The 26,107-nt window shown below is 37.0% G+C and overlaps 1 protein-coding gene across 9 annotated transcripts in view; it reads left to right on the top strand.

Annotated features, from left to right (window-relative positions):
• Window positions 1-26,107, top strand: part of SESTD1 (SEC14 and spectrin domain containing 1) — a 127,077-nt gene that overhangs the window by 45,961 nt on the left and 55,009 nt on the right. For all 9 annotated transcript variants that reach the window (XM_081261926.1, XM_081261929.1, XM_081261933.1 and 6 more), the window contains 2 exons: window positions 5,645-5,735; window positions 7,126-7,239. In XM_081261926.1, coding sequence (XP_081118052.1) covers window positions 5,645-5,735; window positions 7,126-7,239 — 205 coding nt within the window. The remainder of the gene's footprint in view (window positions 1-5,644; window positions 5,736-7,125; window positions 7,240-26,107) is intronic.

The raw sequence follows: 26,107 nt of genomic DNA, 5'->3' as shown, positions 1-26,107 counted from the left end.
ATTGGGATTTTGATTGGAATTCCATTAAATATGAATAGTGCTTTTGGTAGTAAGGTCATTTGACAATATTAATTCTGCCTATCCAAGAACAAGGGAGATCTTTCCATCTTCTAAGGTCTTCTTTAATTTCTTTCTTTAGCATTCTGTAATTGTCATTGTAGAGGTCTTTTACCTCTTTCATTAAGTTGATTCCCAAGTATTTTATTTTATTTTTTTTGAGCCTATTGTAAGTGGGAATAATTTTCCTAGTTTATCTTTCAGAGGATTTGTCACTGATGTACAGAAATGCCTTTGATTTATGGGTACTTATGGTTCAGAGTAGAGGACATAGAGACAAACCCACAGAAATACAGTTATCTCATATTAGACAAAGGCGCCAAAAACCTTATTGGAGAAAAGATAGCCTCTTCAACAAATGGTGCTGGGAAAACTGGAAATCCATATGCAACAAAATGAAATTAAGCCCCTATCTCTCACCATGCACAAAACTCAACTCAAAGTGGATCAAGGACCTAGGAATTAAACAGAGCCCGTGTGCCTAATAGAAGAAAAAGTAGGCCCAAATCTTCATCATGTCAGATTAGGCCCCACATTTCTTAATAAGAAGCCCATAGTGCAAGAAGTAAAATCAAGAATCAATAAATGGGATGGATTCAAACTGCAAAGCTTCTTCTCAGCAAAAGAAACAATCAGTGAAGTGAATAGAGAGCCTACAGAATGGGAGCAAATTTTTATCCCTCACACATCAGATAGAACATTAATCTCTAGGATATATAAAGAGCTCCAAAATCTTAACACCAAAAAAAATCAAATAACCAAATCAATAAATGGCATGAGGAACTGAACAGACACTTCTCAGAAGATGATATACAATCAGTCAACAAATGTATGAAAAAAAGTTCAACATCTCTAGCAATTAGAGAAATGCAAATTAAAACTACTCTAAGAATCATCTCATGCCAGTCAGAATGGTAGCTATTAAGAATACAAATGACATTAAATGTTGTCGAGGATGTGGGGAGAAAGGCACACTCATACATTGCTGGTGGAACTGCAAATTGATGCAGCCAATCAGGAAAGTAGTATGGTGATTCCTTGGAAAACTTGGAATGGAACCACCGTTTGACCCAGCTATCCCACTCCTCGGTTTATTCCCAAAGGACTTAAAAACAGCATTCTATAGTGACATAGCCACATCAATGCTTATAGCAGCACAATTCACAATAGCTAAACTGTGGAACCAACCTAGTGCCCTTCAATGGATGAATGGATAAAGAAACTGTGGTATATATACACAATGGAATATTACTCAGCATTAAAAGAGAATAAAATCATGGCATTTACAGGTAAATGGATGGAGTTAGAGAATATCATGCTCAGTGAAGTAAGCTAATCCCCAAAATACAAATGCCCAATATTTTCTCTTTTATGAGGATACTAATACATAGTGGGGACGGGGTGGGGACATGCGAGGAATGGAAGAACTTTAGATAGGGCAAAGGGGAGGGAGTGGAAAGGAGGGGGTAAAGGGATAAAGGGGTAAGAAAGACAGTAGAATGAGATGGATATCATTACCCTAGGTACATTTATGAAAGACATAAATGGTGTGTATAACCAGAGACATGAAAAATTATGCTCTATATGTGTTCTATGAATTGAATTACATTCTGCTGTTGTATATCACAAATTAGAATAAATAAATTAAAAAAGAAACATCAGAATAAAGAGGTTTAATGATGTGCAGAAAATCACAGAGACATTAAGGACATAAATCTTGTCACTCAGTAAATACATGAGAGCCTACCGGGAGCTTTTCCTTGTTCTAGGTGCTGAGGTAGTGGGTGAACAAAGCAGACCCCATAGTCAGCACATCCTGTAGGTCAGACAGACATCATACACACAGGCACAGAGTGTTTGACACTCCTGAGTTATGAAAGCAAAACATAATCAGGAGACTGATGGAGTACAGGGGGTATGTGGTGATAGTTTACAAAGATAACATTTTACTAGAGCTGATTGAAGTGAGGGGCTCTACATGTATCTGATGAAAGACCATTTAAGACTGAGGGAGAAGGCTGGGGGTGGTGGCACACACCTGTAATTCCAGTGACTCAGGAGACTGAGGCAGGAGGATCCCAAGTTTGAGGGCAGCCTCAGCAATTTGTTGAGGACTTCAGCAACTTAGCAAGACCCTGTCTCAAAAAATAAAAAAAGAACTTTACCACTGGGGGTGTAGCCCAGTGGTAAAGTGCTCCTGGGTTTAATCCCTAGCACCAAAAACACAACAAAACAGAGGGAGCAGTGTATGCAAAGGCTCTGAGGCAGGAGGAAGTCTAGTATGTTGTGGAAACAGCCCGGAGGCGAATGTGGCTGGAGTCGTATGAGAGAGAAGCAGAATGCTGGCCTGTGGTCAGAAGGAGAGGCTGGAGTCAGTCTTGGAGGATCATGTGGGCCACAGTCAGAGCTTCAGCTCTGAATGAGAAGGAAGTGGTGGGACTCAGAAGTTGTGTAACACACATCATCTGAAAAAATTCAAAGGCTCTCTAAAGTTAAAGCACCATGTTAGAAGCTGCTCAAGTATTACTAAGACATTATTCTTTTCTCTGGAAGCGTGTTACCTAATGAAGATGAGTTGAAAGCAAGTAATTATAATAAAAGCATAAGTGAAGTTAGTGCTGTTATGTGGGCAGAAGTGGAATTCTGTGAATGTAGGAGAAGGTGCTCTCGTTTGTAGCTGAAGAAATTAGTGGAGTGCAGTGAGATACTGAGCCCAGGGAGTCTCTCAACCATCCCTTTCTTCGTCAGAAGTGAGTGAGCTTATTAAGGAGCCTCACTTCTTTTACAGAGCTGTTTTAAACTTGGTCGTGTCACCTTTGAGAGGCTCCACTGGAGTAGGAATGAGGAGGCAGGGTCCTGGGTGTTTTTTCTTTACTACTGTAAAAGTTATAAACACCCTAGTAGTAGTAATGTAGTAATTTATTAAGGTTCTGCAACATGCCTTTTTTAAAGGCATAACATGCTTCTAAATTAAATATGTTGTTAAACGTTTAAACCATCATTCCCCTTGAAGGAATGAAGTCAGCAACAAACAATTTCCTTTCAAAAATTTGAAAGACGACTTCATCTTGCAATTTTGAAATAATATCTTTGGATTTTGTGTATTTGCATTATCTGTTAACTTAGTAAAATGTGAGAAAATTATGATTAAAGGTATTTATAATATGTTAAAAGATAAATTCATGTGTTTTATTCAAGATCACTACAGATGGTATTTGCAAGCTTCATTACTTAGTCTTAATGTACAGATTAATTTGTAATTTGCTTTCAGGCTTAAAATGTTTTGTAAAACATTTAACAAAATGGTTGTGTAACTTGCTTCTCAGAGATGTAGAGGCTGATGACAAGAAACTGTCAAATTCTGGGACTGGCACACTTTTGGTGGAAAGGCCCTGTGCTGGCCAGCTCTGTGGTAGTGCGTTGGGGGAGGCCCTGAGTTGTTGCTACTTCTCCAGAGACAACTCAGCAGCCAGCCGCCCTGTCTAGGATGATCATTCTGGGGCTTGTATCTCAGCCCAGGCATGGTGGTCTTTCTAGATACCTAGTTGTTGGGGAACACCAGGAATTTCCTCCTTGCCTGAGCCTGAACATAGTAATTTGGTGTGGGGTTCGCTTCCCTCCTCAAGTCATTATATGCTGTTGCTAATCCACTAATCAGTGTGTTGTGTCACCTTTTTTGTCTCCAAGAACACCTGGTAGATCCTTTATTTTGTAATGCCAGTTCGAAAATTGAGTACTTAAATTTTCTTTAAGTTGAGATTTAATTCATATATGAAAATCACCCTTTTCATAAAATATACAATTCAGTGGATTTTAGTATAATAATCACAGGATTGTGCAACCATCACACTAATTCCAGCTTATTTTCCTCTGTCCGGAGAATTTTTTACACATTTGCAATCACTCTCCTCTTTGGCTTCTGTCAGTCACTAATCTACCTTCTATCTCTGTGGATTTGCCTGTTATACACATTTCATTTAAGTGGAATCTCACAACATGTGGCCTTTTTCATCTGGCTTCTTTTACTTGGCATGTTTTCAAGATATATCTATGCTGTAGATAGATTGTCATATCAGTCCTTCTTTCTTATGAATGAATACAATTTTATTGTATTCCTCTCGTTTATCAGTTAGTAGACATTTGGATTGTTTATCAGTTAGTAGACATTTGGATTGTTTTGACTATCATAAATTATGCTACTCTGAGCATTTATGTGCAAATTTTTATGTGAAGGCTTCATTTTGTCTCCTCGAGCACTCCTCTCTACTTTGGAAACTCGGCTTTTCTCTCTACCTACAGAAGAGCCTATTCTCCCTCCCAGTTTTTAGCTGCATTTTTAAGGTCTTACTGTTTCTCAGTACAGCTGGACTTGTTTCTCCAAGGACCCTCTTGGGACTCACGTAAATGCTTAGAGGGAACGGGGAGGACCAGTGAACTCTCTCAGACTGTTGGATTTAAATTCTAGGAAAAGGTCTGCTGTTTACCTTTTCTGCAGTATAGGGGATTGAGAGAACTTTTGGTGGGGACAGCTTTCACTCTCCAGTTCTTCTCTGCTAAGCAAGGTTGCAGGTTCTTTCTCCGTATTGGAGTAAGGGCAATTGATGCTTGCATAAAGTTGATAAGTAAAGTAGTAGTAGTAGTGGTTATGTAATTTTGTCTTTTGGATGGAGTTTTTCCATACAGAAGTTGTGCTATATGAGGGTAGACTACATATTTGAATAATTGGATATAATATATAGCAGTAACATGCCGGGAGCGGTGGCATGTCTATGATTCCAGCAACTTGGGAGGTTAAGGCAGAGAAGGATTGTATGTTTGAGGCCAGCCTTAGCAAATTAGTGAGGCTCTAAGCAACCCAGTAAAACCCTGTCTCAAAATAAAAAGGGCTGGGAATGTGTCTCAGTGGTAGAATGCCCTGGGTTCAATCCCTGGTACAAAAAAAGGAAGAGAGAGAGAGGAGGCACATGTTCAACCTATTTATCCGCACTTAAGTATTTTATTTGTCAGGTAGCTGAATGAGAAAGTGAGAGCAGAGATGGACCAGATTTGGTGTATTCAAGCTTTGAATTATTTTGTATAGCAAATTCTATTTCATCATATTAAATTTCCCCAAAAGAGTACCAACAAGCCAGGTTCCAAGGTTTAATGACATTCTTATTTTCTTCCTGTTTTAAACTATTACTTTGCAAATCTTGCATTTCATTAGGAAGGAGAGACAAGAAGTGCATAAGCACTTGACAATCAGTAGTTGCCTACTTTGCCAGGATCCCATTGTACAAATGAAAAAATTGAGAGCTAGTGAGACTGCTTGAATGTTGCTTTGATTTCATCACTTTTTAAGACATTAACTTTCCAGGATTTTAGAGTAATTTTCTTTCAACATTAACTTGTAAATTAACTTTCCTGGAATTAAAAACAAATTGCTTCTGAAAATTGTGAAGAATTTTATTTATTGATAATGAAGGCCAAATCAAGTAAGGTAAATTCAATCCCCTATATTATTAAAATTTTTACCTTCTTTATTTAGAATTATGAAGAATAAAATCCAGAGCTCATTTTAATATGTTATAATTTTGTTTCATTTCAGTGAAAAATGTAAGGCTAGAGGATTTACTGTGATAGTGGATGGAAGAAAATCACAGTGGAATGTGGTGAAAACAGTTGTCTTAATGCTACAGGTGAGTCATTTTTTTGTTTGTTTACCAGAAAAATCTTTCTATTTTATACGCAACAAATCATGATGAAAATGACAAATTTATTCCATTTATTGGACCATGCTCAGACTTCTTGGCAGTGACCAAACTCTGAAAATGTATATGTCACTATTGGATTGTTGGAATTCAATTTTTATATGTTTGAATTTATGAGTAAAGTAAATCTCAGCCCCATAGTACACATTTGTAAATACGTGAAGATAATATGTTACGTTCAAGTCATTTAAACAAGGCAGTCATGGCTCTCGGGTGTGCAGGTGAGCACCATGAGATTCCCAGGGAGCTTGCAGGTAGGCTGCTGATCTCATCATGCCCCTGCGCTCCCGGCTTGTGCCACAGTTGGAAGCCTGCCTGGGTAAGTTTAGCCTGAAGAGGTCTCTCAGTGACACTGGTATGTATTTCCATTCTGGCCCCCCTTTTCCTCCAAAGCCTTGAGGATTCATGATGATCTTAGTAGTCACTCATAGCCCAGAAGACATTTACTTAACAGATGTGTCCTCAGGGACTTCAACAGGTCAAAATTAACATTCAATAACACTTTAAGTTATGAATTGCTTGAGAATTGACCGTAGTCTTGTGTTTTATATTAACTGTGTTCCTCACAGAATATTTCTGCTAACTCTGGCATGTAGTAGGTATCTTACTATAGTAGATTGAAAATATGGTAATATGAAATGGAAAAATAAAACATCTGAGCGATTGAAGAAGGTAAATTGTTCTCAGGGACCTGGCTTTCCTTAAAAGGGCTCTGGAGATGGTAAACTTTGAGTTAAATAACAGATATTACCTAATTTAAATGAGAGCAAATGGAAAATGATTTCTGGAAGGGATTGTGACTTAGTGATAGTTCAAAAATGAAGCAAATTCAATGAAGGGAGTTGATAACCAGGCCAGTTTGGGGAAAACATAATTTGCCAGTAACCTGGGATAGTGAACATTGAGTTAGGTGAATACCAGTGATATTGAAAGAAAAATCAAGAATTCTAAGTGAAATTCTTCAGGATGGTAGTATTAGAAATGCTTTTTTCGTATAACAGAAAAACCAATTTAAATAATTTCTCAGCTAAAAATTAAGTCTTGCAGTTTAAGCATATTCCTAGTAGAGAGATTGAAGAAGACACACACACACAAATTTACTATCTGTTTAATATTGTTTGAAATCTTTTCTGGCTAACTTGTCTTTCCTGTTTGCATTGCCATTTATGTTTTAAAGTTTGGAGTATTACTTCTACTTTATTATTTTAATTATTTTTCAAAGTCTCTTAGCATATTCATGATTATCTAGTAATTTGAAAGTTTAGTAATTTACTCATTTTACATGTGTAATTTACATTTATTTTTCTTTATTTTACAGAATGTTGTTCCAGCTGAGGTGTCCCTTGTTTGTGTTGTGAAGCCAGATGAATTTTGGGATAAGAAAGTGACACATTTTTGTTTTTGGAAAGAAAAGGATAGACTTGGCTTTGAGGTAAATATACTTAAAAAAAAAAAGTGTATTATATCTCTTAGTTTTAGTTTGTTCCGGTTGGTTACTAAGCAATGCTTAAATAGTACCTAAGTAATACTACAATTAGTGTATAGTTGTTAAATGAATTATGATTCATTGTCAAAGACTTTTGCAAAAGCCTTTTTATTTTTATTTATATTAACTTCTTTGAAAAAGTAGAACCTTTTTATTTAAAAAATTTTCATTGCATTACCCAGACTAAACAACTATGAGAAAATTCTAGGCATTTGGAGTTGAAATTAAAGTGTACTTTCTATGATGTATCTAATTATTTTTTAATATCTTGCTTAGTTTGTTGGGTTTTTTCTTTTTCTTTTTGGATACTGGCAATTGAACCCAGGGCAATTTAGCCCCTTTTATGTTTTATTTTGAGACACGGTCTCCCCTAAGTTTCTTAGTTGCTGAGGCTGTCCTTGAACTTGTGATCCTCCTGCCTCAGCCTCTTGTGTAGTAGGGATTCCAAGTGTGCACCTCTGTGCCCAACTCTTAATTTGTTTTGATAGATGAACACAGTATCCATCTTGTCTTATTGACGCTATTCTCTTTCTCTCTCATTTTTCTTTTATGAAAATACATCTTACTAAAAATAAGAAAGAAGCCCTAAAATGGAATATAAATTTAGACAATTTTGTCATGTTTTTCTTTTACAGCCTGTTGAATTTCCAGTTTTTTAGTAAAGAGTTGATAGATACCAAAGTCTATCTCTGAAAAAACAATGTCTAACCCAAATTCTGTAGAATATAGACACTGAGAATGCTTATAAGAATTTGATAGTAAAGTTTCATTTTGGACTTTGCTGTAATATAATAGTCATTTTTATTTTCATGGAAATCAATATCAGCATATTTTTGGTAGAGAGGAAAGGTAGCCAATTGTATATTAGAAAGATTTAAGAAAGCCTAGTTTATTCTTAAATGAGATAGCTAGAAGAGTCTTGAAAATGTTGATTTTTTTTCCCTTTCACTTAAAAAAATTCAGCTATAGTTAATATGCAATGCAGTATATTCATTTGAGGGTATAAGTCTGAGCATTCTGAACAAACAGAAAATATAATAGTTTCAAAACTACTGCCACAATCAAGAAATCAGGAAATGTCTCAGCATTCCCAGAAGTCCCTGTGTTCTGTAGTCAGCTTCTCCATCTACAGCCCCCATCAGCCATTGATATGCTTTATGTCCCAACAGTCCTGCATTTTCCAGAAGGTCATATAAGAGGAATAATACAGCAGGTAGCATTTTAAATATGGCTTCTTTCACATAGCATTTAAGATTCACTCCTATTGTTTCATGTGTTTCTCTTATTGCTGACCAGTGTTGCATGACATAGATGTGTCAGCTTGTTGATTGGTTCCCAGCTGAGAGACACTTGGGGCTATTTTCAGTTTTTCTTGATTACAAGTAAAGTCATTATGAACATTCATTTGTAGGGTTTTTTTTTTTGTTGTTGTTGTTGTTATTTTTTGGTGAACGTAGATTTTTATTTTTAGGGATAAAATACCCAGAAGTAGGATTATGGGGTCATATATTAAGTATCTGTTTATAAGAAATTGCCAATAGCAGGGTAAGTTGCTATATGATTTTTCACTGCCACCAGCAAAGTGTGAAAGTTCCAGTTGTATCCTTGTCAGTGTTGGGTATTATCAGAGGGTTGTTTTTTCCCCCTTTGTTTTAAATTATAGCTATTTAAATGCACGTGTAGATATTTTTCTTTTGTGGCCTTAATTACATTTTTCTAATGACTAATGGTGTTAGGATCTTTTCAAGTGCTTATTTGCCATCCATGTTCCTTCTTTGGTGATAAAGAAAAGCTGTCTTTACTCATAACACTTCTGACAACAGATGTGTGGCTATTTGTTCATTTATTTATTTTCCACACCAGCCAATTCTCTCTCTCTGGGCATCAACTGGTGTCCTGTTGTTTATTTTCAGTTTTGATACAACCTCAGCTAGCCTCCCCTCCAGCCACCCATCATCTCATTTGCATATAAAAGAACAATCATTCTAGAGATGCCAAGGGTCTTAGAAGCTCTTAGAAGTGTGAGAAATGGAGATACACTGTTTTAAGGTTCTTTCTCTACACTGTATAATATACAGTAACATACTAAAGACTGATTAATTACAGATGTATATTGTAAACTCTAGTACAACCATTAAAAAATTTAAGAGATAAGCTAGTAACGGAGATAAGATGTAATCAGATAACAAATGTCAGGAACTGAGGTTTAAGACCAAATATAATAAAAGATTCTCCTATCACTTGGGAAATTGCAAAGGTTCCAGGAGCTCTGTGCCAAGAACTGAACCAGGATGAAAAGCATATAAATATTTTTTATATCACAATATCATATGATGTCTTTCAAATGTTTTGCCCCCTGCTCCCCAATAAAGCGCTTTGTTTTCTTGTTTCTGAATTTTGAGAGATCTTGATGTAATTTGGGTTGAAATAATTTATCAGTTACATGCTGTACAAATATTACATCCCAGTCTATTGTTAGTCTGTTTATTCTGTAAATAGTCTATTTACCCAGTTTTTGTTTTATGAATCATATCTGATTTTGGTGTCACCGCTGAGAAATCTTTGCCTAACTCAAGGTCACAAAGATTTTTCTCTCATGTTTTTCTCCTAGCTGTTGTTTAGTTTAGAATTTAAATTTAGATCTGTGAGCCATTTTCAGTCAGTGTTTATGTGAGCTGTGACCAGAGAATCTGTGTTATGATTTCAGTCATTTTAAATTTGTTCAGGTTTGTTTTTTCACCCACTGTATGGTCTGTCCTGGTGAGTTTCTGTGTGTTTTCAAGAGTATGTATTCTGATGCTGTTGGGTGGAGTGTGCTGTCAAGGTGACCCATGGTATCATTCAGGTCTTCTGTATCCTTGGTAATTTTCTACCCATCTGTTCTTTCAATTATTGAAATAGGAATGTTGCAGTCTCCAATTATAATTGTGGATTTATTTCTCCTTTCATGTCTGTTACATTTTATTTTGCATATTTCGAAACTTTATTGTTCAGCACATAAAGATTCAGGATCATTTTGTCTTACCTGTTTCTTTATATTTAAAGTTAATTTCTTGTAGATGCCATATAGTTTGGCTTTGCTTTTATATTCAGTTTGACAATCTCTTTCTTTTCATTGGTGTGTATGATTATTTACATATGATTATTTATATAGTTTTTGATATGGATAGTCTGTGTTGCTAAATTTTATATAATTTTCTTAAATGTGATTTTTTTTTGTTTTTATATCCTTTGAATTGAATGCTTTTTTATGGTTATATCTTATTTCCTTAATAATAACTCTTAATTTTTTTAATGGTTCACAATGTCCATCTTTATATATACTAAAATGTAATAAATATATCTTAGGGTTTACAATCTGTCTCTTTAATTAACCATTGTTAACTTACCACATAGTGGAAACACCTTCAGTGTATCTTCCCTCCAGAGTCATCCTACATTTTACTTTTACTGTGGTATAAACACAATACATTGTGACTCTTGATATAGACAGTATTTAATCGTTTTGCAGCATTGAATTCTTTAAGAATGTTTCCTATTAATCTTTATGCTATTTCTGGTATGCTTTATTTCTTTTTGGAGATTTACCTCTTTGTCTGTTGTCACATTCCTTCTGCCTGTAGTGTTTGTAACATATCTTGCAATGTAAGTTGGTTGGGGTTGAATTTTTTTAGCTTTTGTTTGCCCAAAGAAAAAGGTTTATTTGTATTTCAGTTTTGTTGTTGTTGAGATAGGGTCTCATTAAATTGCTCCGCATCCTCCTGCTTCAAGCTCAGAACCCCCTGCCTCGGCCTCTTGGGTAGTGTATTTCGGTTTTGAAAGCTATTTTCAGTGGGGGTAGTAGCATTTTGTCTCATAGGGTCCCCAGCCCCTTCCAGCACTTTAGATATACTTAAAAGTGCTTTCTCACTGTCTTTGCCTTCTTGTGTTCATTGTTTCTGACAAGAAGCCTGCCATTGTGTGTAGCTTTGATCCTCTGTGTTCATGTGTCTTTTTCTCCCTTTGGCTACCCTCAGGATTTTGATTTGATTTTAATTTTTAGCAGTTTTATTTCATTATGTCTAAATGTGTTTTATTTGGTATTCATTCTATTTGGTATTCTCTGTACTTCTTGAATCTCTGGCTTTGATGTCTGCCATTTTGGAAAATTATCAGTTACTTTCTTTTCAAAATATTTTCTTTATCCCATGCTCTTTTTTTGTTTCTTCTGAAATTTCGGAAGACTACTGAAAATTTCCTCAGCATTTTATATTGTCTTTCTATATTATTCCCATGTTTTTCTCTTTGTATTGAATTTGGGTATTTCTGTGGATTCATATTCAAGTTCACTATTGCCTTGATTGTGTTGAGTTTGTTGATGTCAAGTTTCTTCATCTCTGTTACCATGTGTTTGGTTTGTAGCATTTCTGTTTGACTCTTCTTTTACAGCCAGCCCTCCATATACAAGAGTTTGCATTCATAGATTCAACCACACACTGATTGAAGATATTTTTAAAAATTGCTTCTGTACTGATCATAGATTTTTCTATGTCATTAGTTCCCTAAATAATACAGTATTAACAGCTATTTACATAGCATTTACATTTTATCATTTATCATGAGTAATGGAGAGTTGATTTGAAGTACACAAGTGATATAAATAGGTTATATGGAAATGGACTGCCATTGTTTTAAAAGACTAGAGCATCTGTGAATTTCATTATCTGTAGGGAGGTTTCCAGAAACCAATCTTGCATAGATACCAAAGGACTGATCTAGTTTCTATCTCTTTGTTGTTGAAATTTCTCATCTGTTCTTGAATGTTATCTTACACTTTATATCACAGTTATCTTAAATTCTCTACTTGATACTTCTAATATCTGGGTATTTTTACTCTGGTTATGTAATTTACTTTGGTTCTTGACAGTGGGCTTTTTTTTTCCTTATTTTTCATTGAATATTAGACATATTGTCTAAGACAGTGAAGACTCAGGTAATTAGTATTTATATCTGCACATGTGCCCATCTTGTCTTTTGCCAAGCAGTACAGGGAAAATGTTGAGTTATTCTAGCAAAGATTTGAGTTGGCTTTGGGCTTTGTTGTTGCTGTTTTTTCCTCAGTGTACCACAGACTTCAGATTTCTCTAGGATTACTTTGGAGCAATATTCTTTCCAGCTTTCTATTTTCTAAGTAGGAGCCAGATCCCCCCGCCCCGCCACCCAAAACTCCCTGCTTGACTATTATAACTTAGGAAAGAATGTGTGCCAGTAGTTTGAGGGAAGATGGCCTGCGCTGCTGGATTATAGTAGAAAAGGATATTCCCCTGATATTTGAGTGGGAAACTACATCCCAAGGAAAAAAGACAAAGGTATGTAGTGAGGGGAGAAAGCAAAAGCTGAACCCAGAGGCCTGAATTTTGTTTTAAGAGTCAGCTCCATGGAGAGTGAGTATTCCACACAGGCAGTGAGGTCTGCAGTTTGTGGCTAGGCACATGCAGGAAGTACTCTAGAGAAGATGCAGAGTAGTTAAGAAACTAAAGCTGTGAGCCCGGAGTAAGGGATCCTTTCTCATCCTGTCTAAGCCTAGGCATCTGCTCAGAAATGCTGTGTCTAGTTTGATCTTATGGTGTATGAATTAAGAGTGGCTAAATCTTGGAGGATAAATAAAACAGTTTCTATCTATCTGCCTTGGTCTGATATCATAGATTGCATTTTAAAACAGAAGTGTTAAAGCTTCTTGTATCTTAATGTTTTCACTTAGACATTGAAGAGATTCAGCTAGGATATCTTTCCAAGTAAATAAGTACTAAGCACTAATTAAAAGCCTGATGTCCTAAAGAGATGACAGTGATTTTAAAAGCTGGTTAATTTGCCATCAAACATGCCAATTCAGCACTAGCCATTAAATGATACATAGGGGGTGGATCTGGCTCCTACTTAGAAAATAGAAAGCTGGAAAAAACATTGCTCCAAAGTAATTCTAAAGAAATTTGAAGTCTGTGGTACACTGAGAAAAAACCAGCAACAACAAAGCCCAAATTTAATACAGATGTTTGTTTTATTAAAAATTATTTTGCTTGGTGTTGATTTGAATAATTTAGGCTATTGTAGTTCAGCCTATGTTTGTATGTATGGTTTATATACTTTGGAAAGTGTAACTTTGTTTTGAGTGTTGGTATGTTTTACCCTTTAGAATTAAGGATAACAAAGATTTATTACCAGTTGTAATGGTCATAAACACCTAGCCATCATTATATTGAAACCTTTTTTGCCCATCATTGTATTTTTTTCTTCCAGGTGACCTCTCTTTCATCCCTTCTCTAGTGTTTTCCATTGACCATAGGTAGTCATCTCTCATTGCTAACTTTAATATTTCTTCACATATCCTTCTTATCTCTGAAATAGTTACTTACCTGTTCAATTTCCTATAGTAACTCCTATAATATGTGAGTTCTTTCTGTCCTTCTGCAGCATTGTACATGATGACTTTGGCAGATTTTACTGGTTAGATGACAGCATGTATAGTCTATCTAATTATAAGATAAAATTGAGGTAGAATTGATAATAATCTCATTCTTATAAGCAAAACGATCTCTACCTTCCTTTTTTTTTCTGTCATGACAGTAAAAGTGCTATTTATTAGTCATCAATAAATTGTTTTTTTCTCTTATCTCTTCTTATTTCTGCATCTGATCCTTTTAATTTTTTTTAGGCATAATAAATGGTAGGATCCAGGACCAAAGGATACTTGCTTTTTCTTCTGTCAAGAATACCCGTGGCTTCACAAATTTGATTTCTTGCTAGTTTTTGCAGAGACTTATTTTCCTGTAGTGAGAAAAATATTCTCCAAGAGACGATTCCAAGCAGAGGTACACATCAAAATAGTATGTGTATGAAGCATGTACACAAATGAATTTCTGCTAAGTCCACAAAAACCTACAAAGACACATTTTCTTTTTGGAACTTGCACACACATTTTTAACACAAGTAAAAGAAAAAACATCTGAGTCCCTGCATAGTGAACATTTCAGTGTTAGTTTTTTGGGAATGGTTTATTAGGAAAAGATGAATTGCTGAGGGCCATTGCCAAGTAGGAATGACACAATTCTGTTCAGGATAATGTCTCTTTAGCATCATTGCCAGAATTTCCATCTCCATCCCAATTCCGGTGAAGACTGAGATAAAACCAAACTACAGCTTCTATGATAGCCATCACAGTAAACTGTATAAACTGATGCATCAATGAATATAACTCAACAAGTAATGCTCAATCAAGGACTTGATTTACTTTGGGAGGAAATGGACATATTGATAGACTCCTCCGATTTGAACTGCCTGCAGAACTTGCCTGGACTATATATCAGTTGCATGCATTGTGAAATATCGTCTGGTGCAGCGAATTGTGGTACTGCTGGCATATCTTTGCTGATGGTGTCACCAGTGATGCAATTTCCTTGCCAGCGCACCCCATGTTAATTGTGGTAATGCTGGCATATCTTTGCTGATGGTGTCACCAGTGACGCAATTTTTCCAAAGGAGCCGTCAATTGGCTTGGTGTCGTGGCATTTCTGTATCCTCCTCCCTTCTACTAGTGATGGTCTAAAATTTGGGGACCAACAGAGGTGAGGCAAAGAACCTTACCCCCCCCCACTGGCACCAAGGCTAAATTTGGGGGCCAACAGAGGTGAGGCAAGAACCTCACCCCCCCACTGGTGCATAGGCCTATCCACAAGCATGGCTGAATGCTGGACCGGTAGTCAGTGACGGGTTGATCTGATTGCAGTGGATTCAACCTAAGACAGGAAGCTGACGCCTAAATGTCAGTTCTCCCATGACGGGTAAGAACCATATGTTGAATTGGACAACCTACCAGGCACGGTCCTTAAGCCACATTGCTTGTTGTTTAATTAATCAGAAGGGGAGAGATGCTGAGGGCCATTGCCAAGTAGGAATGACGCATTGATATTTCCTTGCCAGCGTACCCCATGTTAAATGGACTTGCCTTGGAAATTTGCTGTGACCTTGCATGTGTGTTTGAGAAAGGTGACCCTGCTCAATGACCAGGGTGGATCCAGGATTAGGGTGTATCCTGCAGTTTGAGGAAGTATCCCGCTCCTTGGGTTAAGGGCGTTCCCAGTTTAAGACCTTGGGTTTTAGGGAAGTTCGATGTTGAGGATTATTGCTGCTGGAAATAGGGCGTTCCTGCTACCTGAGCTCCCTTTGAGTTCTCGTGAGATTCAGAGAGTATTTTGGGAAGAAAGCCTCGTGGAGTAGGTGAATTGGGTGGCAGCAGAACTGGGATTGCCCCAGAATGTGTGTGGAGGCCGGTGTGAGTTCGGGAATAAAGAATTGCTGTTTGAATCTACAAAGCTGTGTGGTGGCTCGTGATTCTGTGCCCAGCCAAGACTGCGGCAATGAATGATTTATTAGGAAAGGATAACTATTCTAGTTGCAGATGGAAAAATGAGAGTAAAGGAAAACAAGTTTTGAGTCTTATTCTATAAGTTACATTCCAGACTAAAGAAAACCTTTTAAAATGTTTTGATTAAAGACCGTATGGTAAATTTCCTTCCCTTCAAACTTCTGGAACCATGCTATGTACTAGCTAATAAAACATTGTAGTTTATTTATTTGTCTTCTCTTGACCTCTCTAATATATATATAAATTATAGGAAAAGGCAATATTTGTGTAGGACTTTACTATTAAAAAATTCTGTGGTTTTTATTTCCTCTGAAAGGAATTTGCACAAGTTTGAACAGTGTGTGCAGGTTAGTGATCTTTTTTCTTCCTTTCTGTAGTTCTGCTGTTTTATTCTGGTTCTATTTTATTCTGGTTTTATTTTGTGCTAGTTACTAGGTTTCAAATTTCTTTGGGTAAAGGGATCTGAAATTTAGATTTCTGCTTAGTAAAATGATAGCTGCTTAGAATGTAATGAGTAAATTTTTCCTTTATAAATTTCATGGTACCTAACATACTAGAATATTTGTGGAAATGGCTATTTGAAAATAACATTTAGAGTTCAGCCAGATGAAAATATGAATAGGATTCTTTCCATATTCCTAAATTGATAAAGCATAGATTAAATATAATTTTCTTAAAGGTAAAATGAATTTCAGGCACACATAAAAAGAGCATAAGTAAAATATATTATTTAATTAATTAATGAGTTTCCCAATAATTTATAAGGTATAGTTCAACAAGCATTTGAGGAATTTAAGATTTTTTTTTATTGTTGGTTGTTCAAATTTTTTTTATTAAGATTTTTAATAGGTGGATAAAGTTACCAAGTTAGAAACAAAATGAATATCCTATGAATCTATAAATTGTAAACTTTGAGGATATCTCTTATTCCATTGGACAGAAGTTTATCACTTGCACCAAATTATTGGCATTTCTTCTGAACTAGATCTGTAAGTTGACCCCTACCCCTACTGAGGTTGATACCTATGAATCAGTCTGTAGAAAGCCAGTAAAAGGTATAAGCCCAGCACTTCATAAAAGAACATCCAGTGCTTTAGTATCTTTTGCCTGTTTCCAGAATTAAGGGCATTTTTCTTACACATGAATTATACCTTTTATTATAAGAGGACATCAATAACATTCACTGCAGAATAGTAGAATCTGCTTTCTGAAATTTGATATGTTAGTTGTCTCTGTTTAAATTTTGTATTCTAAGCTGAGAGAGGTTTTTTTTTTTTTAAATGTTTTCCAAGGATATTTTCCAACCAGAAGATTTAAAGTAGAAATTGTTTTAACAAAAATACCTTTTTAAAAATGAGTAGCTTTTTCATTTAAAATATATTAGTTTGAAGACTTTTTAATAATTGCCTTGACAGAAATCCCTCTATGTATAAATTGCATTCATTTCATAGAAATTGTTATATTGCATAGTATGATGTCTTTAGCACTATAAAGATTATGGTAAAAATTGTATAAAGTGTAGTTCAGTCACATTTGTTTTTTTTCATTTATGGAGAATAAAAACTTTTTGCATATTTACAGAGTTATCTACCAGTGCAGGGTGGCAAACATTTTCTCATATATTGTGGTTTAAAAAGATATATAACAATTATAAAACATAATCTAGATTTTTTTTAAAGAATAGAAGTTAGGATTTCAAATATTAGATTATGAAAATATCCCCTTTCCCCACATACTTGATGACATAATAACATTTTTTCATTGTAATTTACATATAGTCCTTAAAATTTTTTAGAGTTATAGTTATACATAGCAGTTGGATATGTATAGTCTTAATCCAACATGACAATTGATAATTTTATAATCACTATGAATGATCATTCTGTGTCTTACACAACTTTTTTTTTTTTTTTTTTTTGTACCTGGGATTAAACCCAGGAGCGCTTAACCACTGAGCAACATCCCTAACCCTTTTTTAAATATTTTATTTAGAGACAGGGCCTTGCTAAATTGCTTAGGGCCTCACTAAGTTACTGAGACTGGCTTTGAATTCAGATCCTGCTGCCTGAGCATCCTGAGCTATTGGGATTACAGGCATGTACCACTGTGCCCCGTTTACACAATTTTTTAAATTAACTAAAGATCATTAATGTCATTGTTAAGTGGAAAAAAAGAAATTGTTCTGTTTTTATCTTGGTATAAAATGTCACTTAAATAGGTATGAAGTTCACTTTAATATTCAGTGTTTTACAATTAATATAGTAAATCCTTTTTTAAAAAAGTTTAGGACAAGTTCATTGTTTACTACTTCTTTATTATGTTTTGTGAAAAATACTGTGGCATGATAAGGAGTGTGTTCATGAGATTTTCATAACCATTTGGGAAATACTGCTTTAGTGAGTTACCATAGACCTGTCTAAAGAAATACTGGATAGTTTTGGAAAATTTCCTCTTTAAAATACTTCCTCTTTTGTTAGGTTGATTCCCAAGTATTTTATTTTTTTTTTTGAGGATATTGTGAATGGAGTGTTTTTCCTCATTTCCGTTTCAGAAGTTTTGTCGCTGATATACAGAAATGCCTTTGATTTATGTGTGTTGATTTTTATATCCAGTATTTCTTTGAGGCTGGAGCTTAACCAAAACTCTCATTGTGTTTCTTTGGTTCTTTTACTTTTTGGGTGTACAGTGCTGGGGATAAACCTTGGGCTTCAGCTATGCAACAAATGCACTTGACCTCTGAGCTGTATTTCCAACCTCCTCCCCTCCCCTTCTCTCTCTGCCCTTCCCCTTACTTCCCCCTTTCTCTTTTGCTTTTGATTCCCTTTTTGCCAGGTAATAAAACATCACCCATAAGATAGAAATGACCCTCCAATAAATTCTTACACCAGTTTTTTTGTAGTAATGTTTTTTTCATTGACTATAACAGAAAGGAATATAGGAAGTCTTACCACTATTTTGTAATTTAAGAAGCTGTAATGAAACAACTTAGAGAAAATCAGGTAGGTGTTGGATTTCTGATCTTTTACAACATCCACCCCAAAGAGCGTTTTCTTCATGTTGATTATTTGCTTTATAATTTGTTTTTGTGCTTTTCTTTTTTTTTTTTTCATCATAGCATGATCCTTTATTTATTTTTATTTTTTAAGATGATAAATATAATTAATCATTTCCCCTGAAATTATATATTACTGCCTTCTTTCTTCTATACATGCTGGGGGTTCCAGTACAGTTTGATTAAAAGTAAACAAGATTTTCTAACTTCCAGAAATCTTCTCTACCTAGTTTTCTTTGAGCATTCTGGTTTTACTTCAGGCCTACAAACTGCTCTCTCCCCCCACAATGTTTTTTTTTTTTTTTTTCTTCAATAGTGAGTTTGCTCTTTTTGTGAAATTGCATCTCTCTGTGATGGTGGAGTAGAGTTGAATAAATGGTCTATTCAATCAGATGTGGTTTATGGGCTGCCTCATGGCTAGTGGTATCATTTCCCGAGGCTAGAGGACAGTTACTCCCCCTTGTAAACAGAGTACATTGCTGTGGTGCCCTGGAGGAGAGATTCTCTTCCTCCTGATTCTTTTGCAAAGGTGGTTCTTAGGAGTACAGCATCTGCATGGAGTAAGATACTACTTTCCTGCTGTTGCCAAATCTTCACTGTTTTTCCCCCTAAAAGAATATTTCTAATAAAATAGAAACTGTTTTGCCAGCGTCTTCTGCCCCTTTTCCTCACTCTCACCCTGTTAAATAAAGATGAGGTTATTGTTGTGGAAACTGGGGTGTTTCATCACAGTGGAAGTTGTCCAGATTGTTCATCTGCAATGGCTAGAGTTTGAGTCTGTTGTTCAGATTGTCTCCGTTAGTTACAGACGTTCTTTAACTTGAGGTGCTTTTGGTGTTGATTTCAATTCTGTATATTAACATGGCAGGTCTACTGTTCTCACTTAGAATAACCATCTGTGAATTTTATAAGAATATGGATTCTATAAAATATTTAATGATATGGAAAAGATGCACTTTAGCTCTCCATAATTGTGATCTTCACTTAATCAGATGTGCTTTGCATAGGTAAAATATCATAATAGCCATAATTTTATTCAACTATCTCCTTTGAAATATTTTCATTAAAGGATATTATAGTCTTAAATATGTATTATGCCATAAAAGAAAGTGGATCTGTACTGTTTACATTTAAACTGATTTTAGGAAAAGAGATTTTAAGAATAATATTCAGACGGAAATAAACTTTTAATGGCCTATTTTCCCTGTGATCCATTAAACTTGAAACCTACTTATCAAGGGTACAAATGTATTTTGGAACTATAAAGTGTAGGGAAAAAAATATACATATGATGAGGTTAACCAGGGTAGGTGGAAAGGTGCCTCTCCCTGGGTAAGACAGGCAATATGTTAGAGAATGACTCAAATGTTTATAATGACAGCACATTAGAATTATGCCCTCTTGAAATGTGGTATAGATACAGAATGAAATATTATTCAGCATTAAAAGATAATAAAATCATGGCATTTGCAGGTAAATGGATGGAGCTGGAGAATATAATGCTAAGTGAAATGAGCCAATCCCCCAAAGCCAAATGCCAAATGATTTATCTGATTTAAGGATGCTGATCCACAATATGCTGTGGTGGCAGGGGATGGGAAGATTAAATGATCTCTAGATAGGTCAAAGGGGAAAAGGGGAGGGAGGGAGGGAGAAGGCATAGGGGTAGGAAAGACAGTGGAATGTGATGGTCATCATTACCCTAAGTACATGTACGAAGACACGAAGGATGTGACTCTACTTTGTGTACAACAAGAGATATGAAAAATTGTGCTCTATATGTGTAATATGAATTGTAATGCATTCTGTTGTCAAATGACAAATTAAAATTTAATAAAAAGAATTATGCCCTCTTGGAGCTGAAAGACACATAGATCATTTCTTGCAGTTGCCTTCTGTAACAGACTGGGAAATAAACCTACAGTGGTAGATTCCCTTAGGGTCTCTTCTGTAAAAGTAGTGAGTTTGTGGCAGAGCTCAGGTACCAACCTGGAATGATTGGCTTGTAGGTCAATATATTTCCAACTGTAAAATAATGATGATTTACCCAAGAAAGGGATTTGACAATCATTTGTGCTCTTCCAGTAAAGCCATGTGTTGTTATGACCAGAGGAGCAACAACTGTAGTGTATTTTCAACAAAGGCTTTAGAAACAAACCAGAAAACCTGCATCTACTTCTCTTTGTGAATGCATTGGACAGCTATCTCTGGATTATTACAGAGAAGTGAATGAAGAACTCATATCTTTGGTAGAAACGTATCTTATTCATCTTTATGTTTCCAGCACTAAGACACAAAGCTTCTAAAAAATAATGCTTCTGTTGAATCAATTTAGCTTCCACTAAATAATGATCATTGAACAAATGAATTGCACATCATTTAAAGTTATGAGACAGGACAGTAGGAATTTTCAAAAGAGAGACTTTTGTCAGTATTTAAATAGAATATTGTGCCAATTAAGGCAAGCAGAAGAGCATAAAAACCATCTATTATATTTTCACATTTTCTGTTCATTTGTCTTCAAGAGAGAGTGGGAAGGAGGATTATCTTTTCAGATGTGAAATGAAAATTTAGCAAGTAGTTTTTTTCCTTACACATATTTAGCAAGTAGTTTTTTTCCTTAGACATATTTGTTGGTTTCATTATTTGTGTATTTCTAGTTAGTAGAAAGGAAAGGAGGAAAAAAGCTTTTGAAGCTTTTGGAGAAAGGAAAAGCTCCTTCCTGGGATTTGATTGTGTTCAATCTCTGTGGTATGAAAGTCTGTGTGTGGATCCCAGTCTCTTGTCAGATTGAATAGTTCCTGTGGGCTAACTCTACCTGGACTCCAGTGCAAAAGAGGATAAAATAAAGCCCTTTGTGACAAGTTTTCCACTAAGTGAAATTCATTTTCAGTGTCATTTGTATTCTAAGATGTTTATTTTAAATTGGTTCCCTTTAATACATAAATAAGTAGTGAATTGGAGTTATTGCAAACTCCTCATACTAGAGAGAATATTAAATTTCCGTGCAAAATAGGTGTGATATAGTTTGCCGTTATTTAACCAACCAAAATGTAATTTGGTGTTCTTTTTTGTCTTATTTTTTAATGGAAAAAAAGCACACGAGCCCCTCAGCTTTCCTGTCTGTGTCCTCCAGTTTTTCCTTGCTCTTTCTCCAACCTCCTCACCTGCTACCTCAGAAGAGTTGCCATTTCTTCGGCTTAAGGTTGAGATCTCATCCTGTCTTGTTCTGTCAGCTGTTCTCCTTTCATCTTGATTCTTTTATTTTTTAAATTTTGTTTAATTGTTAATGGGCCTTTACTTTATTTATTTATATGTGGTGCTGTGAATCGAACCTAGTGCCTCACACATGCAAGGCAAGTGCTCTACCACTGAGCCACAACCCCAGCCCATTGATTCTTTCTTCTTTTTTTCTAATGTAGTATTTGGTATATTTTTTTAAATGTATGTTTTTTTATATATAATATACAAAATGAAGCTTAATAATGAAGCAGCCCTCCTCAATACCTACCACCCAGCCCAAGAACCCAAATACTTATACCTTGAAACAAATCAGTGAGCCCTCCTGGCCCCATTCACCTACCTTAGCACATGATACAACCTCGAACTCAGGTCTGTTCATCTTTGTATTCTTTTGTGTAGGTTAAAAGACATACCTTTAAAAAACAAAACCTTAGAAGAATGTGGGGTTTCTAATCTTAGTATTTGGTTATATATGTAATTGTGTGAATATTAATTGATGAATATTGTTTATTCCAGGATAATATAGTTAGTAAGATTTATGCATATTTTTGCCAATGTAGCAGGTTAATTTTCACTGCTGGATAATATTCCATTGTGAATGAAAACAATTTACTCCCTCTCCGTTAGTGGAAATTGGTGTTGTTTTCATCCTTGCCATTATTTATGATGTTCCTATGAACATTATTGTATATGTCTCCTAATAAATATGTTCAAGATTTTCTTTTTCCTGAATATCCAGGTTCGATTCTCAGCACCACATATAGGTTATAGAAATGTCCAGCTTTATATGATAATGCCAAATTGTTTCCTAAACAGGCATTCTAATTTATATTTCCACTTGAGTGTATAGGAATTCTTCTTGCTCCATAGTCTTGCTAACACTTATTATTGGAAGCCTTAAAGTTTAACAGATCCCTTGTGGGTTTTTTTTTTATTATTATTATTATATTGTCCTCGGGTATCAGCATTGTTCTAGAATGATAAGACCAGTTGGGAATGTCCCTGGCATTGCTGGGGTCTGGAAACATTTAAGATTAAAATTACCTGTTCTTAACAGCTGAAGGCTGTCTTGTTGGGAAATTCCAGCGAAATTGAGGTGCTCCAGAATGTAGTAGAGTGATTTCCATCGCGCGAGGTTCGGCTGCAGGGGGCTCGGACGCAGGGGGCTCGGACGCGGGCGATTTCTCCGCACGGAGGGTCACATTGCCTGATCGGCAGATAGCCCCGCGGCTGGAGTCTGCGGCTCGCGCTGGGAAGCGGCGAGGTGCCAGAGCGGGGGTGCAGTGATGTGGATTCTGGGGGCTCCTGCCAGCGGCGTAATGGCCGTGCTTAGTGCTGAGTTCTGGCTTTGAGACGGAGGAGAGAAGCGGTCCAGTTCGGTTCTCGACACTGGTCGGACCACGGAGGAGGTCAGCGGCTGCCATCTTGGAGAGCTGATGGAATCATCCCTGTTTTCTACTGATCTCAGCTCATTCAGCTACGGAACAGGTGATTTCAGGCTGGCATTTGCCTGCGTCTCGCAGACAGATCGCTCAGGCTCAGGGCTAGAGAACCTGTGGAGAATACTCCTTGGGGCTTGCTCCTAGCAAAGCGTGCACCGAGCTCTGAGCGGCTGGGTTCTGGTTCCCGCAGCTGCTTTGGCCCAGGGCTGGGGAATCCGCGGAGACTGCGTATTGAAGCCAGCTCCTAGTGGAGCGTGCATCGAGCTCGAAGCAGCTGGGTTCTGACCCCCGGAACAGTTTTGGCCCAGGGCTGGGGAACACGCGGGGTCTGTGTCTTTGAGCCTGCTCCCAGCATGAATTATCTGAAATCACAAACTAAACAATTACCTAACCCTAACTTTTAACTGCAAGATTATGCAATGTTTCAATCTCATTTAGAAACCAGATGTTACAATGAAACATCTTTTAGACACACATTTAGCCTAGATTATCCCCAAGAAATAATCTATAATAACCTTTAAAACAGACCAGTTAAGAAAATATCTCTCCAGGTTTTGAACTTCCATTTAATTATGACTCTTATCAGTGGCACCTTAGATTTCCCCATGAGTGGACCAGATGTTCTCACATAAGGGCAACTATAGGTGTAAAATCAAGGGTCTCAGTGTGACTGACTTTACTGCATTTAGGTGGAGTAATCCTTAAGTGCAGGGAAATTATGAGGAAATTTCCCCAAAGCGAAAATGGCTCTGGCAGCTGCTGGGAATTCCTCAGTTTCCCTTTCACTTGCAAGATTAGCTCCTTTGGATAGATCCAATCCTGGGCAATCTGGCATATCTCCTAACTTTCCAGTAGAGTCAGTTTTTATCTGCCTTAGGTCTTGAAGGGGGTATGTACTTTGATCGGCCCAAATTTTTCTCTTGATTCTTTTTCCTCAGTGAGTTCAAGATTTTCTCTCTTCATGGCAGATATCATAGCTAAGTCTACTTTACGCTGTTGGCATAATTTAGGATTTTCCCTTAGAGCAAAGAAAATCTGAACATACAGCATCTCACACCATTTCCTTTTTTGTAAATTTTATCAAACTGTAAAATTGCATTAAAATTGATATTTTCCTCTGGTGGCCAGGTTTGTATTGAGGCCAGGCCAAGAAAATGAGGCGCTTTTTTCTTGAGCATCTGAGGTTTAAATGTATCCCAATTTTTCAATACACAGGCTAGTGGTCCACCTGGCGTATTGGGGAGAGAGAAGCTCCCGTCTGAGTGAGAAGAAAACAGGATTCAGGTGCCCATGCTGCGCCAGAGAAAACTGTTCTCATTAGGGATGTCTCCCTAAGTTTGAGCTTCCTAAACGGTCCAGAAAACCCGTCTCTCACCTTGCTTTGCCAAGGGGTTTCTGGTCCCCTTTAGCAAAGTGCTAGGGTCTCAGTTTGCCCTGTGCCAGAGACCTTGGGAGGATTCAGACTTAAGGGCCTTACTGCTTTCCTCCCGACCACTAAAAACCCATTGCAAAAGAGAATCGTGTGCTCTTTTGTTGTTGTCTTTGCTCTGTAGACTAAAGGAGCCGCCTAAGTGTTAAGGGATATCTACTGGTTGTAAGGTAGCAGATTACCGGAGGAGTTGATTCTAAAAATGCCTCTCTAGTAGCTTAAAGAACGCAGCTCATTTTAAACATTGGGGCGGTAAAACAGACTAGTAAAAGTTACCTATGTATCTTAGGGAACCTGGGCAGATTTTACTAATTATCTCATGCCTTTCTCAGTCCTGCAACCTGAATTGCTAACATTTCTGACCTGCGAAGGAAGGGAAGCATCCAGGAGGAATGGATGCGGGGTTGGGAGTGTTGCGCGTAGCCCATACGGAGGCAAATGTGATTGGGGCTTTCCCTCAGTGCCATTCATCTACCGATCACCCTAGATACCCCTGAGGGCTGTCGGAAGGGGGCTCAAGAGAAAGGAACCTTAAGAATCCTCTGAGAGTAGCCCAGACCCGAATTCCGCAGTTGTTCCAAACTCCTTCCTCCACCTCCACGCATCCGAGGCAGATCGGGATTAGGGACACTGTGTACTCACGCCAATTGCTCTCCGGGCCCAGACAGAAAAGTTGGAAGCGGCTTTGACAGAACCCAACATGCCTGCTCTGTATTGAACAGGTGATTGAGAGCTGCCTAGGCCGGGAAACCTCTCACCCGAGTCTTGAAGAGTGGCGGCTGCACTAATTGCATTTAAGTAGCCGTCGGGTGCCCACCTTACCTCCAGAAAGAAAGAGAAAAAGATGCACCTCAAACAGACATGGGGTGCATACACTTAGCTCAGTGTAGAATCTGGGTGGGACCTCCAATATGTTACCACTGTTGACCGGTGACGAGTCCTTGCTTCCCCGATGTTGAAGAATAACACCAAAGAAGCACGCCGAGGCAAGGTCAGAGGAGAAATTAGAAGTTTATTAAAGGACAGCAGAAAAGACTTCTCCCGGAGGAAGAAGGGGACCCAAGAGGTGGAATCCGTGGAAGTGCGGTTGTTTCCCCTTCTTATAGTTTTGGGGATGGAATGTAGGTTGAAAGGCCCGAGGGGTGGGACACTTCTTTGTGATGGGCTATCTTTAAGTTTGCTGGGGGCTGTTCATTAACACTTCTTTGAGGTGGACTTTGGCCTAGGGCCTTTTCGGGACTTCATTA

The sequence above is a fragment of the Spermophilus citellus genome (assembly GCF_964194105.1).
Source record: "Spermophilus citellus genome assembly, chromosome: 11".
Classification (NCBI taxonomy): domain Eukaryota; kingdom Metazoa; phylum Chordata; class Mammalia; order Rodentia; family Sciuridae; genus Spermophilus; species Spermophilus citellus.
This window is presented reverse-complemented; position numbering and strand designations above follow the sequence as displayed.